This window comes from Oncorhynchus gorbuscha, linkage group LG11, assembly GCF_021184085.1.
Source record: "Oncorhynchus gorbuscha isolate QuinsamMale2020 ecotype Even-year linkage group LG11, OgorEven_v1.0, whole genome shotgun sequence".
NCBI lineage: Eukaryota > Metazoa > Chordata > Actinopteri > Salmoniformes > Salmonidae > Oncorhynchus > Oncorhynchus gorbuscha.
The window spans coordinates 58,579,829-58,598,499 of NC_060183.1; the positions used below are offsets into that span (position 1 = coordinate 58,579,829).

Sequence of the window (18,671 nt, forward strand, 5' to 3'; positions counted from 1 at the left end):
AGCAAAGGCAGGCTATGGAACATGGAGTTTTCAAAATAGAAGCCACTTCTTGGTTTGATTTTCCTCAGGGTTTTGCCTGCAATATCAGTTCTGTTATACTTACAGAAAATATTTTGACAGTTTTGGAAACTTTAGATTGTTTTCTGCCCAATACTACTAATAATATTAGCGATTGAGACTGAGGAGCAGGCCGTTTAGTTTGGGCAACTTATTCATCCAAGCTACTCAATACCTGCCCCCCAGCCATAAGAAGTTAACTACACATGGTTGATGATATTACTATATATTATCTAGCGTGTCTTGCGTTGCATATAATCTGACTGAGCATACAAGCATCTAAGTATCTGACTGAGCGGTGATAGGCAGAAGCAGGCGCGTAAACATTCATTCAAACAGCACTTTCGTGCGTTTTGCCAGCAGCTCTCATCTTCCCGAGATGAGGCTGGTGTAAAAAAGTGAAATGGCTAGCTAGTTAGCGCGCGCTAATAGCGTTTCAAACGTCACTCGCTCTGAGCCTTCTAGTAGTTGTTCCCCTTGCTGTGCATTGGTAACGCAACTTCGATGGTGGCTGTTTTTGTTGTGTTGCTGGTTCGAGCGGTACAGAAGCTATGCTGTTACACTGGCAATACTAAAGTGCCTATAAGAACATCCAATAGTCAAAGGTTTTATTTTATTTTACCTTTTATTTAACTAGGCAAGTCAGTTAAGAACTAATTCTTATTTTCAATGACGGCCTAGGAACAGTGGGTTAACTGCCTGTTCAGGGGCAGAACGACAGATTTGTACCTTGTCAGCTCAGAGGTTTGAGCTTGCAACCTTCCGGTTACTAGTCCAACACTCTAACCACTAGGCTACCCTGCCGGTTAAGGAAATACAAATGGTATAGAGGGAAATAGTCCTATAATAACTACAACCTAAAACTTCTTACCTGGGAATATTGAAGACTGATGTTAAAAGGAACCAACAGCTTTCATATGTTCTCATGTTCTGAGCTAACTGAACCGTTAGCTTTCTTACATAGCACATATTGCACTTTTATTTTCTTCTCCAACACTTTGTTTTTGCATTATTTAAACCAAATTGAACATGTTTCATTATTTACCTGAGGCTAAATTTATTTTATTGATGTATTATATTAAGTTAAAATAAGTGTTCATTCAGTATTGTTGTAATTGTCATTATTACAAAAAAAAAATAGGCAGATTTTAATCAGTATTGGCTTTTTTGGTCCTCCAATAATCGGTATCGGCGTTGAAAAATAATAATCGATCGACCTCTAATACATTATGCCCAATCAATTTAATTTACCTCAGGTGGACTCCAATCAAGTTGTAGAAACATGAAACATCTCAAAGATGATCAATGGAAACAGCATGCAGCTGAGCTCAATTTCAAGTCTCATAGCAAAATGAATTCTTATCTCAGTAAGATATCTGTTTTTTATTTTTAATACATTTGTAAACATAAAACAAGGAAAATATACGTTTGTCATTATGGGGTATTGTGCGTAGATTGATTAGGGAAAAAATAAACAGTAAACATTACACCCAGAAAAGGCATGTGTTCTCCCCACTCTGACTGGGCCATGTCGAACTGGCTGTCCATTGGTCCCTCCACCACTGTATGTTGCTATGATTAAACCCCTCCATCAGTGTCCCGTAGTAAACGGTGCACAGAGCGGGCAGAGCATTCCAATGAGAACCAGGCCGACAGAGAGTGGGGGAGAGGAGTGATCGGCCCTACGTAGTGTGTAATGGCTTTCCCTTACCGTTCAGTCTGCAACCAACCCTCACTGTGCCTCACTTGCATCTATTTTTGATTGTCAACTTTTAAACCCAATCCCAAACAAACAAATAGCATGCAGACATCACCTAGCCTTAGCACAAAGCGTCATAAAAGTATAAAGCGTCAGAAAAGTACAATGCAGAAACAGACAGACATCAATAGATTTTGATGACATATAAAAAGCAAGTAAATATTTTTTTTCTCTCTGTTTGTCTGTAGCCAAGCAGAAACTATTCATCTTTATAATGTACCTGACCTCTCCCTCTAGCCAAGCTGAAGTTGGAGGACCGTCTAGCTGCGGCCGCCAGGGAGAAGCTGGCCCAGGCCTCCAAGGAGTCCAAGGAGAAGCAGCTGCAGGCAGAGAGGAAGAGGAAGGCAGCCCTGTTCCTCCAGACCCTCCAGAACCCCCTCACTGGAGAACCTGAGACCAGACGGCCCGGCGAGACCCCTGCCATGCCTGTGGTATGGAGGCATACACACACACACACACACACACACACTGGTGGTGACAGTCCCAGTAGCGATATGCCAGGCATAGAGAGATGGATTTCCTGTTCCTAATGGAGTTTCTTCATCAAGGAGCATATTGTAATTTGCACAGCTGACAGTAATGGACACGTATGTGTGTGTAGTGTGTTTTTTCCGTGTGCGCACGTGTACAGGACACAATTTACTTTAAGTTACTTTCACACACTTTCCAAGACACCACATCGATTGTGTCTGGAGCACCAAAGCAGGGAAGCAAATCATATCATATATCACACACAGCCTGAACAGAGATAAGAGAGATCTGCCCAGGGTTGTGGTCGGTCATTGTGATCTGCCATATTTAAGTAAGTTGTTGTGGATCAGTGAGGGGAGATTCTGTGTTCGACTATTCTACTGTTGTTACTGCTGCCTGTTGTCTGCTGCCTGGTCTTTAATGACGGACACTGACGTAGCGTTTAACAGATTTCTCTTGCTGTTTCCTGGAGTTAATAAAACTTACACCCAGTCGGTGTCTGAACGATGGATGTGTGTACATGGAAAAATGAAAGCAAGTTGCCGTAATTACGGCGATTGTATCACACACCCCACTCCACCCACTGAGACACTGTCCCCATTAGCACGAGCGGTGGAGTGTGAAATCTGGAGAATCAGACATTGTTTTCCCAGCCATTGAACGTGTGTGTAGGCCTGGAGCAGGGCTCTCCACACCTGTTCCTGGAGAGCTACCGTCCTGTAGGTTTTCAGTCCAACCCTGGTCCTGGAGAGCTACCGTCCAGTAGGTTTTCACTCCAACCCTGGTCCTGGAGAGCTACCGTCCAGAAGGTATTCACTCCAACCCTGTTCCTGGAGAGCTACCATCCTGTAGGTTTTCACTCCAACCCTGTTCCCTGGAGAGCTACCGTCCTGTAGGTTTTCAGTCCAACCCTGTTCCTGGAGAGCTACCGTCCAGTAGGTTTTCAGCCCAACCCTGTTCCTGCAGAGCTACCGTCCAGTAGGTTTTCAGCCCAACCCTGTTCCTGGAAAGCTTCCGTCCTGTAGGTTCTCCTTATAACTCTAATCTAGCGCACCTGATTCTAATAATTAGCTGGTTAATAAGCTGAATCAGGGAAATATCTGGGAAATATGTATTTTTAGTGCCCTCGTTGTCATAAGTGGATATCGCTGTCTGCATCCACTAGCTATAATTCATTTCCAATATGAATTTGCCTTTAGATTCCTGGCTCTCCATATAGGCATTCCCCTTAATTGCCGTTTGGTTCGCCTCTCCCTCTCTCCCCCTCACTCTTTCTCTGATACAGCTCCTGTGTGAAGAAACATATTAGGGATATTTATATCCATTTTTTAGACCATCTTTATGTTAATTTTTAGTTTCAGTCCTCTCTCCCTGAGATGACAAGCTGTGTCTATCTGTTCTCCCTCCTCCACTCCGCCCACCCTGAAGCTAAGCGACCCGACCCACCCTCCCGTTCCGTCGTAAGCAGCTAACGGCAGCCCGGCCCAGTGGGGAGTTTACGACAACCCCCGCCACACTCCACCTCCCCCCTATTTGTCAGTTACTCACCGCCGGTGACCTATGGCGCCTGTCTCAGGTTTTTTCCACTGCAACAAAACCAGGAGCCAGCGGTGAAGCTGGCATCTTGTCGTTTTCCACTGTGAAAAATAATGCCCTATTTAACTTTCCCATCAAAGCGGCCTGTCATGCCTGACTGGCTGAGAGGCTGTGATTTATGCAGACTTGGATGTGTTCATACATGAGTACCTGTATTCTTTACTGGCTGCTTTTACAGTGGAGAGGTAGCTTATAAAGCTCTTCTCAGGAGGAGTCTATTAAAGCAGACAATCCCCTGCTAGGATTTCAACCTGCTACTGCTTTGTGACCAAAGCACCTCCATGACACCTGTCGAGTCTTAACCCCCAGTGGTAGTTTAAAGATACTGATTGTTGTTTTAGCCTTTGTTTTTGCCTAAGTGTCCAACTTTCCACTTGTTCCCCACTTTTCCCGCAAATTCTCAGGGCTCCGCTTGCTTCTCTCCTCACCCTTTTTGTTGATGAGGGAGTATATGTATTTTTACAGTGTGGAGAGAGAGATGTGTGTGCTGTTAACAAACTCCGCTGTGTGATGTCGGCACTTTGTTTGCAATGTTTCTAGTGGTTCATGGCTTGTTTGTGAGTGCATCTAAGCGTGTAGCAGGAGAGTGGCCGCGAGACAGAAATGCTCAAAGGATTCTCACAGAAGAGGTGGAAAACTCTCTTCCTCTAATAGATAAACTACCTCCTAAAACATGTAGTACGATAGTACGAAAAGCAGTGAAAAAAACAGCACTGTTTGGCCTTTTCTCCATAGAGTAATACTGTGACAAGAACAGCACCATTGGGCCTTTTCTCCATAGAGTAATGCTGTAACAAGAACAGCACCATTGGGCCTTTTCTCCATAGAGTAATGCTGTGACAAGAACAACACCGTTGGGCCTTTTATCCATAGAGTAATGCTGTGACAAGAACAACACCGTTGGGCCTTTTCTCCATAGAGTAATGCTGTAACAAGAACAGCACCATTGGGCCTTTTCTCCATAGAGTAATGCTGTGACAAGAACAACACCGTTGAGCCTTTTCTCCATAGAGTAATGCTGTGACAAGAACAACACCGTTAGGCCTTTTCTCCATAGAGTAATGCTGTGACAAGAACAACACCATTGGGCCTTTTCTCCATAGAGTAATGCTGTGACAAGAACAACACCGTTGGGCCTTTTATCCATAGAGTAATGCTGTGACAAGAACAACACCGTTGGGCCTTTTCTCCATAGAGTAATGCTGTGACAAGAACAACACCATTGGGCCTTTTCTCCATAGAGTAATGCTGTGACAAGAACAGCACCGTTGGGCCTTTTATCCATAGAGTAATGCTGTGACAAGAACAGCACCGTTGGGCCTTTTCTCCATAGAGTAATGCTGTGACAAGAACAACACCGTTGGGCCTTTTCTCCATAGAGTAATGCTGTGACAAGAACAGCACCGTTGGGCCTTTTATCCATAGAGTAATGCTGTGACAAGAACAGCACCGTTGGGCCTTTTCTCCATAGAGTAATGCTGTGACAAGAACAGCACCGTTGGGCCTTTTCTCCATAGAGTAATGCTGTGACAAGAATAACACCGTTGGGCCTTTTCTCCATAGAGTAATGCTGTGACAAGCAAGACTAAGCCACTTCAAAGTTTAAGTAAGATTCAAGGAAAGTGTTTGATGTTGGGAGTGTCTGTCCACAGTGAAATGCTGTTTGTCAGCTCTCTCTTATGTGTGCCCAATGGGTGACATCCCTGTCTGGGGACATGGACAGTCACCTGTTCAGCCAGGTGGTGCTGGGAGGAGTCCTGTCATGGCCGTGTCCTCTCTGTTACGCTGGCCAGCTGTGCTGGGAAGGATGTGCTCAGTCTGGACAGGACAGGAGGGCTAGACTATATTGATGAGGATAAGTTGTTTTCAGGCTAGTGGAGTTTGCTAAACTTTAGTTTTTTAGAGCACTGGGTGCTTTGTTCTTGTGACTTCACTACAAGTAAAATGTTGTTTTCCTTAACTTTAACGATGCCATAGACTTTGCATGAGTGGCTCAGTGAATGACGAACACCACATCTCTTAGAATAGCTGTTCGAGAACACTGCAATGGCACTAATAGCCCTTTCTCCTCGCCAGTGGAACAAATGGTGATTGTTGTCATTTCAGAGATCTCCTTGCTGCAAGTCGCTCCGATATGACAGTTGCTGCTCGGTGTGTTGTCGTGTGTGTGTGTACTGTCTAGTGATAGTGCGTGTTGTCGTGAGGAGAGGTGACAGTGACGCAGACTTATTAGTGTTCCATTACGAAGAAGGGGTGACACGGCCGCATGCGTGCACCCCACTGAAAGAATCAACTGTCTACAGGGCTTGGCAGCAGGAGTACTAACAGCACACAGAAAGAGATGTACATTTATTTTGTGAGGCACAGTTTCATCTGGGGTTAAGGCTGTGATGGGAGCCTGTCAGGAACACAGAGAAATGCTGACTGGCTTTAGCAAGGGACTGCCAGAAGGAGAAATAAAGAGAGAAAGATGAACTTGAATCATATTTTTAAGAAGAGGCTTGTGGTATGAAGTGCGCCTCTGAGGTTAATTCCTGAAAAGAGAACTGGGTGATTGACTTAAATGAGAAGCGTTCTGGAGAGGGAAGAACTGAGAGAAGAGGTTCTGAATCATTACAGTCATCATTGCGGGAGAGCCAGGGCCAAGGCGGCACAGCCTATGCTAAATGTTGACTCCACAAAAAAAATGTAACTTTTCTTTTTAGACTGCAAAGTGAGTTGGTAACACGAAGGAGATTTTGGGGAATAGCCCTGTGTCAATCAAGGACTTTGACAAACTAGTGTATGTCAGTTTAGTATTAATGATTGCAAAGAAAAGGTTAAACATTTTTGTCATTAAAATGATGACATTCAAGTGTTTAAGTGAAAATCAAGTTCAAGTGCATTATTAAATGCTTCAAACTTAAACAGAAATGGAATACGTGCCAATCCGGCCACATACACTCTTGTCTGCCCTGGCTTCCTCTTCACCTGTTTAGAAACTGAACACCCCTCTCCGTTGTCTTCAGGTTCATTCGGTTCACACACAATGGCTTGGTGTCTGTGAAGCACGGCAGTCAAATCAGTCATTTGAGCTGACACTATATACGAACACAGACCTTTTATCGCCACTTTTTTTTCAGCTTACAGTCCTGCAGTTACCCCAAATTGTTGGAGGAGATTGCTTCTGAAGATGGATTCATTTCCGTGTGAGGGGCTGATGTGATGCCTTCTGAAATAACTTATTTATACCAATTCATTTGCCACAGCTCTCTTTTTCTGTCTCCTTCTCACCCCTCTCTGTCTTTATCTACGGCCTGAATACAGTAAACCACAGTCGTATTTCTCCCTTAGCTTAGCCCATAATGGAAATATAAAGTGTGTTCGGGAAGTATTCAGACCCCTTGACCTTTTCGACATTTTGGAATGTTACCATTTTATTATGAAATTAATTAATTAAATTGTCTTTCCTTATCAATCTACACACAGTACCCAATAATGACAACGCGAAAATGGGTTTTTAGACATTTTTACCTTATTTATATAAATATTCAGAACATTTCCTATGAGACTCGAAATTGAGCTCAGTTGCATCCTGTTTCCATTGATCATCCCACAGTTGACAGTGTATGTCATTGCAAAAACCAAGCCATCAGGTCAAAGGAGTTGTCAGTAGAGCTCCAAGACAGGATTGTGGCGAGGCACAGATCTGGGGAAGGGTAGCAAACAATGTCTGCAGCATTCAATCAATCAATCAAATGTTTTTATAAAGCCCCTTTTACAGCAGCCGATGTCACAAAGTGCTGTACAGAAACTCAGCCTAAAACCACAAACAAGCAATGTAGAAGCATGTTGGCTAGGATAAACTCCGTAGAAAGGCAGGAAACTACGAAGAAACCAAGCTCTTTTACGTAGATGGAAAAAAGCTATCCTTGAAACCTTCTTGATATGTTCGTCAAAGAGAGATCAGGGTCCAGAGTAACGCCGAGGTGCTTTACAGTTTTATTTGAGACGACTATACAACCATCAAGATTAATTGTCAGATCCAACAGAAAATCTCTTTGTTTCTTGTGACCTAGAACTAGCATCTCTATTTTGCCCAAGTTTAAAAGTAAAACATTTGCCACTATCCACTTACTTATGTCTCAAACACAGGCTTCCAGGTAGAGCAATTTTGGGGCTTCACCATGTTTCATCGAAATGTACAGCTGTGTATCGTCCACATAGCAGTGAAAGTTAACATTATTTTTCCGAATTATATCACCAAGAGATAAAATATATAGTGAAAACAACAAAGGTTCTAAAACAGAACCTTGAGGAACACCGAAATGTACAGTTTTGTCAGAGGACAAACCATCCACAGAGACAAACTGATTTATTTCTGACAGATAAGATCTAAACAAGGCCAGAACTTGTTCATGTAGACCAATTTGGGTTTCTAATCTCTCCAAAAGAATGTGGTGATCGATGGTATCAAAAGCAGCACTAAGGTCTAGGAGCAAGAGGACAGATGCAGAGCCTTGGTCTGTTGCCATTGAAAGGTAATTTACCACCTTCGAGTGCAGTCTCAGTGCTATGATGGGGTCTAAAACCAGACTAAAACGTTTATTGCTTGCGTTTAGTGCATTGTTAAGTCTTCAGGAAGGCAGGGAGTTGCTGCGCAACAGGTTTTTCGAAAAATCTTGGGATGAATGGGAGATTTGATATCAGCTGATTTTAGTTTTTTATATTTTCTGGGTCAAGGTTTGACGTTTTCAAGAGAAGCTTTATTACTGCCACTTTTAGTGAGTTTGGTACACATCCGGTGGATAGGGTGCCATTTATTATGTTCAACATATTACTTTGCAGACAGAGTTCAGTGTGTCAAATCGGAGGGCATGCTGTCCGGTCCTCTGGCAGTCTCTATGGGGGTGCCACAGGGTTCAATTCTCAGGCCGACTCTTTTCTCTGTATATATCAATGATGTTGGTCTTGCTGCGGGCGATTCCCTGATCCACCTCTACGCAGACGACACCATTCTATATACTTTTTCCCCGTCATTGGACACTGCTATCTCACCTCCAAACGAGCTTCAATGCCATACAACACTCCTTCCGTGGCCTCCAACTGCTCTTAAACGCTAGTAAAACCAAATGCATGCTTTTCAACCGATCGCTGCCTGCACCCGCATGCCCGACTAGCATCATCACACTGGATGGTTCCGACCTTGAATATGTGGACACCTATAAGTACCTAGGTGTCTGGCTAGACTGCAAACTCTCCTTCCAGACCCATATCAAACATCTCCAATCGAAAATCAAATCAAGAGTCGGCTTTCTATTCCGCAACAAAGCCTCCTTCACTCACGCTGCCAAGCTTACCCTAGTAAAACTGACTATACTACCGATCCTCGATTTCGGCGATGTCATCTACAAAATTGCTTCCAACACTCTACTCAGCAAACTGGATGCAGTTTATCACAGTGCCATCCATTTTGTCACTAAACACCTTATACTACCCACCACTGCGACTTGTATGCTCTGGTCGGCTGGCCCTCGCTACATATTCGTCGCCAAACCCACTGGCTCCAGGTCATCTACAAGGCCATGCTAGGTAAAGCTCCGCCTTATCTCAGTTCACTGGTCACGATGGCAACACCCATCCGTAGCACACACTCCAGCAGGTGTATCTCTCTGATCATCCCTAAAGCCAACACCTCATTCGGCCGCCTTTCGTTCCAGTACTCTGCTGCCTGTGACTGGAACGAATTGCAAAAATCCCTGAAGTTGGAGACTTTCATCTCCCTCACCAACTTCAAACATCAGCTATCTGAGCAGCTAACCGATCGCTGCAGCTGTACATAATCTATTGGTAAATAGCCCACCCATTTTCACCTACCTCATCCCCACAGTTTTTATTTATTTACTGTTCTGCTCTTTTGCACACCAATATCTCTACCTGTACATGATCATCTGATCATTTATCACTCCAGTGTTAATCTGCAATATTGTAATTATTCGCCTACCTCCTCATGCACATTGTATATAGACTCCCCTTTTTTCTACTGTTGTTATTGACTTTTTAATTGTTTACTCCATGTGTAACTCTGTGTTGTCTGTTCACACTGCTATGCTTTATCTTGGCCAGGTCGCAGTTGCAAATGAAAACTTGTTCTCAACTAGCCTACCTGGTTAAATAAAGGTGAAATAAAAAATAAAAGCACAGGAAGCAGCTCTTTCAGTAATTTAGTTGGAATAAGGTCCAGTATGCAGCTTGACGGTTTAGAGGCCATGACTATTTTCATCAATGTGTCAAGAGATATAGTATTTAAAAACGTGAGTGTCTCCCTTTGATCCTATGTCCTAACAGTGTTGTGCAGACTCAGGACAGCATAGATTTAAAGTGGAGTCCATAATTTTCTTTCCCAATGATCATGATCTTCTCGTCAAAGAAGTTCATGAATGTATCACTGCTGAAGTGAAAGCCATCCTCTCTTGGGGAATGCTGCTTTTTAGTTAGCTTTGCAACAGTATCAAAAAGACATTTAGGATTGTTCTTATTCTCCATCCTTTTTTTCCAACTTAATTGTTTTTAGGGGTGCAACTGCATCTAGAATATTACACAAATTTAAAATAAGTTCCTCAGGTGGTTAACCGATTGTTATACTCTGGTGCCTTGGGTAGATGGAGGGATTCTGGAAGGGCATCTAGGAATCTTTGGGTTGGCCGAGACTATAGCACGACTTCTGATGATCCTTGAGCAGATTGCAAACATAATAAAATGGTGGTCCGATTATGAGGAAAAACATTTAGTTCCACAATATTTATTCCACAGGACAAAACTAGGTCCAGAGTATGACTGTGGCAGTGAGTAGGTCCGGAGACATGTTGGACAAAACATGTTGGAGTGGTTCTGTTGACTTTTCCATGTAAATAATAAAGTCACCAAAAATGTGAATATTATCTGCTATGACTACAAGGTCCGATAGGAATTCAAGGAACTCAGTGAGGAACGCTGTATATGGCTTAGTTGGCCTGTAAACAATAGCTATAAAAAGTGATTGAGTAGGCTGCATAGATTTTATGACTAGAATCTCAAAAGAAAAAAACGCACTTATTTTTATTTGTAAATTGAAATTTGCTATCATAAATGTTAACAACACCTTCATGTTTGCGGGATGCGCGGGGGATTTGTTCACTAGTGTAACCAGGAGGAGAGGCCTCATTTAACACAGTAAATTAATCAGGATTAAGCCATGTTTCAGTCAGGCCAATCACATCAAGATTATGATCAGTGATTAGTTCATTGACTATAACTGCCTTGGAAGTGAAGGATCTAACATTAAGTAACCCTATTTTGAGATGTGAGATATCACAATCTTTCAATAATGACAGGAATGGAGCTCTTTATTCCAGTAAGACTGCTAAGATGAACACCGCCATGTTTAGTTTGCCCAACCTAGGTCTAAGCACAGACATGGTCTCAATGGGGATAGCTGAGCTGACTACACTAACTGGAAAGACCAGAGAAGGCTCGGCCTCTGACTCAGACTTGTTGCTTAATGGGGAGAACCGGTTGAAAGTTTCTGACGGCTGAATGATCGACACCGGTTGATCATTGCTACAGCATTTCCTTCCAGAAGCCAAGAGATAATTGTCCAACTGCAGTGACTGTGTGAAGGGATTTATACTACTATCTGTACTTTTTGTGGCACAGATGCTGTTTCATCCTTTCCTACACTTAAATGACCCTTGCCTAACGATTGTGCCTGAAGCTGGGCTTGCAGCACGGCTATTCTCACCATAAGGCGATCGTTCTCCTGTATATTATGAGTGCAGCGACTGCAATTTGAAGGCATAATATTAATTTGACTACTTAGCTTTGGCTAATGGAGGTCCTGTAGAACCATGTCCAGATAAAGCGTTCGGGGTGAAAAAGTAGAATGAAAAAAGTTGAGCGAGGGGAAAAAATCTAAGTATCAAATGTAATTAAAAAGTAAAGACCCTAAAAAAACAGCAGCACGTGAACAAGTCCACAAGTTGTGAAATTACGTCAAGGTGGCAAGCAAGGTGGAGGAGGCCTCTATCATTCTTTAATGGAAGAGGTTTGGAACCACCAAGGTGCTTCCTCGAGCTGGCCGCCCGGCCAAACTGAGCAATCGGGGGAGAAGGCCCTTGGTCAGGTAGGTAACCAAGAACAGACACCCAATGGTCAATCTGACAGAGCTCCAGATTTCCTCTGTGGAGATATGAGAACCTTCCAGAAGGCCAACCATCTTTGCAACACTCCATCAAACAGGCCTTTATGGTAGAGGGGCCAGACGGAACCCACTCCTCAGTAAATGGCCCATGACAGCCTGCTTGGAGTTTGCCAAAAGGCACCTAAAGACTCCCAGACCATCAGAAACAAAGATTCTCTGGTCTGATGAAACCAGGATTTAATGGCAAGCGTCACATCTGGAGGAATCCTGGTACCATTCCTACGGTGAAGCATGGTGGTGGCAGAATTATGCTGTGGGGATGTTTTTCAGGGGCAGGGGCTGGGAGACTAGTCAGGATCGAGGGAAAGATGAACAGAGCAAAGTACAGAGAGATCCTTGATTAAAACCTGCTCCAGAGTACTCAAGATAATAAGATGACGCCGAAGAACATGGCTGACGTTTTACATTCTCCCATTTAGTTTTTTTTGCATTTTGTGTAACTTATGTTTTTAATTATTGTTGCTTACAAGCAACATAATGTTGCTGCTACTGTCTCTTATGACCGAAAATCACTTCTGGACATCAGAAAGTGATTACTCACCGCGGACTGGAAGAAACTTTTCCCTTTAACATGTCCGATTAGATGGATATTCTGCTTTCACTGGAACAGGCCCAGACCCACGCCTTTTGCGTGAAGAATTGAAGCAGGAAAAGGGGCCGCAGCCTTCCGAGAATCCTAAGGCAAGCGAGTAAACTCCCACTGCCATCCGTTCTTCTTGCTAACGTGCAATCATGGGAAAATAAAATTGATGACCTACAATTAAGATTATCCTACCAACGGGACATTAAAAACTGTAACATCTTATGTTTCACCGAGACGTGGCTGAACGAAGATAGAGACAATATAGAGCTAGCGGGATTTTCCATGCACCTGCAGAACAGAGACACTATCTCTGGTAAGACGAGGGGTGGGGGTGTCTGTCTATTTGGCAATAACAGCTGGTGCACGATGTCTAATATTAAATAATTCTCGAGGTATTGCTCACCTGAAGTAGAGTACCTTATGATAAATTGTACACCACACTATCTACCAAGAGAGTTCTCATCTGTATTATTCATAGACATCTATTTACCACCACAGAACAATGCTGGCACTAAGACCACTCAACCAACTCTATAAGGCCATAAGCCAAGATGTAAATGCTCACCCAGAAGCGTCTCTCCTAGTGGCCAGGGACTTTAATGCAGGCAAATTTAAATCCGTTTTCCAACATTTTTACCATCATGTCACATGTACAACCAGGGGGGGGAAATCCTAGACCACCTTTACTCCACACAGAGAGATGCATGCAGCTCTCCCCCGCCATCCATTTGGCAAATCTGACCATAATTATATCCTCCTGATTCCTGATTACAAGCAACAATTAAAGCAGGAACTACCAGTGACTCACTTAATACGGAAGAGGTCAGATGACACCACAGGACTGTTTTGCTAGCACAGACTGGAATATGTTCTGGGATTCATCCAATGGCATTGAGGAGTACACCACCTCGGTCATCGGCTTCATCAATACGTGCATCGATGACGTCGTCCCCACAGTGACTGTACGTACATATCCCAACCAGAAGCCATGGATCCGCATCGAGCTAAAGGCTAGAGCTGCCACTTTCAAGGAGCGGGAGACTATTCCGGATGCTTAGAAGAAATCCCGCTATGCCCTCAGTCGAGCATCTTCTCGTGACAAAATATCCCGTTTTAAAACGGGAACGTTTTTATCCAAAAATTAAAATACTGCCCCCTAGTTACAAAAGGTTAAGTAAATGTGATATGTTTTTTTCTTTGTTTTTTTACTTTGCAAAAATATACAAAAAATCTGTTTTTGCTTTGTTATTCTGGGGTATTGTGTGTAGATTGATTGAATGTGAAAATGTCATCAGTTTTAAAATAAGGCTGTAACGTAAAAATTCAAGGGGTGTCTGAATTAGAGGTCGACCGATTTAATCGGAATCGCCGATTAATTAAGGCCGATTTCAAGTTTTCATAATAATCGGAAATCGTCATTTTTGGGCGCCGATTTTGCCAATAAAAAAAAAATATATATATATTTTATACCTTTATTTAACTAGGCAAGTCAGATAAGAACACATTCTTATTTTCAATGACGGCCTAGGAACGGTGGGTTAACTGCCTTGTTCAGGGGCAGAACGACATAATTTTCACCTTGTCAGCACGGTGGATCCAATCTTGCAACCTTACAGTTAACTAGTCCAATGCTCTAACCGCCTGCCTCTCATTGCACTCCATGAGGAGCCTGCCTGTTATGCAAATGCAGTAGAAGCAAAGGTAAGTTGCTAGCTAGCATTAAACGTATCTTGTAAAAAAAACAATCAATCAATCATAATCACTAGTTATAACTACACATGGTTGATGATATTCTAGTTTATCTAGCGTGTCCTGCGTTGTATATAATTGATGCAATGCTGGGGGATGATATAACAAAAGCTTATTTGCGAAAAATGCACAATAGTTGCACGACTGTACCTAACCACAAACACCAATGTCTTTCTTAAAATCAATACACAGAAGTATATATTTTTAAACCTGCATTTTTAACTAAAAGATATCCAGGTTAGCAGGCAATATTAACCAGGTGTAATTGTGTCACTTCTCTTGCGTTCATTGCACGCAGAGTCAGGGTATATGCAACAGTTTGGGCAGCCTGGCTCATTGCGAACTAATTTGCCAGAATTTTACGTAATTATGACATAACATTGAAGGTTGTGCCCTGTAACAAGAATATTTAGACTTCGGGATGCCACCCGTTAGATAAAATATGGAACGGTTCCATATTTCACTGAAATAATAAACGTTTTGTTTTCGAAATGATAGTTTCCGGATTCGATCATATTAATGACCAAAGGCTCTTATTTCTGTGTGTTATGTTATAATTAGAGCAGTCTGACTGAGCGATGGTAGGCAGCAGCAGGCTCGTAAGCATTCATTCAAACAGCACTTTCGTGCGTTTTGCCAGCAGCTCTTTGCAAGCACAGCACTGTTTTTGACTTCAAGCCTCTCAGCCTAATGGCTGGTGTAACTGATGTGAAATGGCCAGCTAGTTAGCGGGATGCACGCTAATAGCGTTTCAAACGTCACTTGCTCTGATACTTGGAGTAGTTATTCCCCTTGATCTGCAAGGACCGCGGCTTTTGTGGAGCGATGGGTAACGCTGCTTCGAGGGTGGCTGTGGTCGTTGTGTTCCTGGTTCGAGCCCAGGTAGGGCCGAGGAGAGGGACGGAAGCTATACTGTTACACTGGCAATACTAAAGTGCCTATAAGAACACGCAATAGTCAAAGGTATATGAAATACAAATGGTATAGAGAGAGAGAGTCCTATAAATACTATATTAACGACAACCTAAACCCTCTTACCTTGGAATATTGAAGTCTCATGTTAAAAGGAACCACCAACTTTCATATATTCTCATGTTCTGAGCAAGGAACTCAAACATTAGCTTTTTTACATGGCACATATTGCACTTTTACTTCTCTCAACACTTTGTTTTTGCATTATTTAAACCAATTTGAACATGTTTCATTATTTATTTGAGGCTAAATTGATTTGTATTGATGTATTATATTAAGTTCAAATAAGTGTTCATTCAGTATTGTCGTAATTGTCATTATTACAAATACATTTTTACAAATCGGACCCGTTAATCGGTATCGGCTTTTTTTGGTCCTCCAATAATCGTTATCGCCGTTGAAAACGTATAATCGGTCGACCTCTAGTCTGAATACTATCTGAATACACTGTATGTATCTCTCTCCCTTTCCATCTCTCCATATCATGACTATTCAGCATTGTTCCGTATAGCTATGGAGCAGATAGATGGGTCATACACAGGTAACTCCCAAAGTTGAGGCATTTAAAAGTAGGTTCGGAAAATACGACTTGGATCATCACACATGGTCTGTTTGCAAAATCTGAATTCATTTGAGTAAACAGACTGACTAAAAGCCTGATGCGTCACAATTTGGGATTCAAATTGGAAACAATTTAATCAAATACACATTTTCAGTAATTGCCAAAGGATCATTGGGAGAGATGCCTTCTGTGGCAGGCAGATTCAGCACCAGGACATCTGAGTAAACAGCTAAGGAGGCTCGCAAAGTGCCAAATTCACATTATGGATGAGAAACAGCCTCACAAGAATTAAGTAGTCAGTGAGGTTTCAGCAGATGTATCAAAATCTACTCTTTAGGGAGCTTTTTTCTTTGGCCCTGCATCTGGTCATTCTCTCTCCTTCCTTCTCCTGGGACAAATCTTCCCTGTGCGAGAGCACAGTTTTTGCCGAGGTCACGCTGCTTTCTGCTGAGAGAACTAATCCCGGTTCAATTTATTCAATTTAAGTCAGGGTACGAGCAGAGAGTGCTCTTCAATCTCCGGCCTTGAATTTATGTATAAACTAATTAAAGTAAGCAGAGGCAGGGCCCCTGATTGAACACTCCAAATAGCCTCATTTCCTGCGGCTCTATCGATCCCACAGTTATTTGCAACTTTCCCAATTTTTTTTACTCCGAGGATAGAAAAAAAGACAGAGTGCAATTAAAAGGAAAACGGAGAACAGGCCTGTAGTTTTTTTCTTGTTTTTCTCCTTCTGCTGCCTTCTGGTTTTGTTTCTGCACACTTTCATTAGTCTTCTACGCAACATTAAATCCTCAAAGCATAGTCCAATAAAACACATGTGCAAAGAGAAGGAAACGAGAGCCCTAAATGTTCTGTCAGGCGTCTCTGCCTAATGCGGTCTAGGAACTTCTTAGTTTCTTGATCCAAACCAGATTTGGGGTAGAAACTAGAAAGTGAAAGAGTCTTAGAGCTCTGGAGTCTGTTGGGCCGTTTCACGATTGGCCCGAGGTGCAGGCAGGATGGTAGGCGGCCGGATGCAGGGGTTAGGTACTGGTGTTGTCTCAAGGTTGACTTTTTCCTTTGTAATCTGTTCAAGCCTGTTCAATCGGTGCTAAACTTGCAGCAGAATCTGGGCTTTAACAAGGTATTACGTTACGGACAAGTGTATCCATCCACGGAGGGGGGAATGGGCAACTAGCTGGGCTATCCAGAAACAAAGCCTGTTCTCTGGGACGGGGACAGGAGACAGACATCCTCAACAGGGAGCAGAAGTTGCCGTCACTCGCCTGGTACATAGTACCCCTGTGAATATTCTTCTCTTCAATATGTTATTGCATTTACAATCATCTGTCAAATTTAGATTAGTTATCACATGGTTTACCATAGCTTTGCTAATGTTTTTAATAAATCAAATTCAATCTAATTTTATTGGTCACATACACATGGTTAGCAGATGTTAATGTGAGTGTAGAGAAATGCTTGTGCTTCTAGTTCCGACAGTGCAGTAATATCTAACAATTTCACAACAACTACCTAATACACACACAAAGGGATGGAATAAGAAAATGTACATGTAAATATAAGGATGAGCGATGGCCGTGCAGCATAGGCCAGATGAAATAGATGGTATAAAATACAGTATATCCATATGAGATGACTAATGTAAGATACGTAAACATTATTAAAGTGGCTTTTTTAAGTGTCTAGTGATCCATTTATTAAAGTGGCTAAAGATCTGAGTCTGTATGTAGGCAGCAGCCTCTCTGTGTTAGTGATGGCTATTTAACAGTCTGGCCTTGAGATAAGCTGTTTTTCAGTATCTCGGTCCCAGCTTTGATGCACCTCTACTGACCTCGTCTTCTGGATGGTAGTTGGATGAACAGGGAGTGGCTCGGGTGGTTGTTGTCCTTGATGATCTTTTTGGCCTTCCTGTGACATCGGGTGCTGTAGGTGTCCTGGAAGGCAGGTAGTTTGCCCCCGGTGATGCGTTGTGCAGACCGCACCATCCTCTGGAGAGCCTTGCGGTTGAGGGCGGTGCAGTTGCCGTACCAGGCGGTGATCCAACCGAACAGGATGCTCTCAATTATGCATCTGTAAAAGTCTTCGAAGGTTTTAGGTGACGAGCCAAATTTCTATAGCCTCCTGAGGTTGAAGAGTTGCTGTTCATTCTTCACCCCAATGTCTGTATGGGTGGACCATTTCAGTTTGCCCGTGATGTGTGTTCCCGGGGAACTAAAAACTTTCCACCTTCTCCACTACTGTCCCATCGATATGGATATGGGGGTGCTCCCTCTGCTTTCCTGAAGACCACGATCATCTCCTTTGTTTTGTTGATGTTGTGTGAGAGGTTGTTTTCCTGACACCACACTCCGAGTGCCCTCACCTCCTCCCTGTAGGCTGTCTTGACGTTGTTGGTAATCAAGCCCACTACTGTTTTGTCCTCTGCAAATAAGCATTAGGATAGAACTCATCTCATTTGACAGACAATCCTTAATGCAATAACACATACTGAAAGTTTAAACTTTGCTTTGCACATATATTCTAATGGCAAACTTTCATCATCTGAATACCCTCCAAAATAAGTGATTGGATGGGATCAGAGTCCCTGACCATCTTCCAAAAATGTCTGAAACTGACTTTGGTGACAAAGGCTTCTTTATTGAGGAAAAATGTACTTACCACAACTGTGATATGTGGTTATCTCAACTAGCTATGTTAAAAT

The 18,671-nt window shown here is 42.7% G+C and overlaps 1 protein-coding gene across 5 annotated transcripts in view; it reads left to right on the top strand.

Moving 5' to 3' along the window:
• The window catches only part of LOC124049018 (splicing factor, suppressor of white-apricot homolog), a 136,764-nt gene that overhangs the window by 71,866 nt on the left and 46,227 nt on the right, over positions 1-18,671 (top strand). For all 5 annotated transcript variants that reach the window (XM_046370295.1, XM_046370296.1, XM_046370298.1 and 2 more), the window contains exon 13: positions 2,054-2,247. In XM_046370295.1, the coding sequence (XP_046226251.1) occupies positions 2,054-2,247 (194 nt within the window). The remainder of the gene's footprint in view (positions 1-2,053; positions 2,248-18,671) is intronic.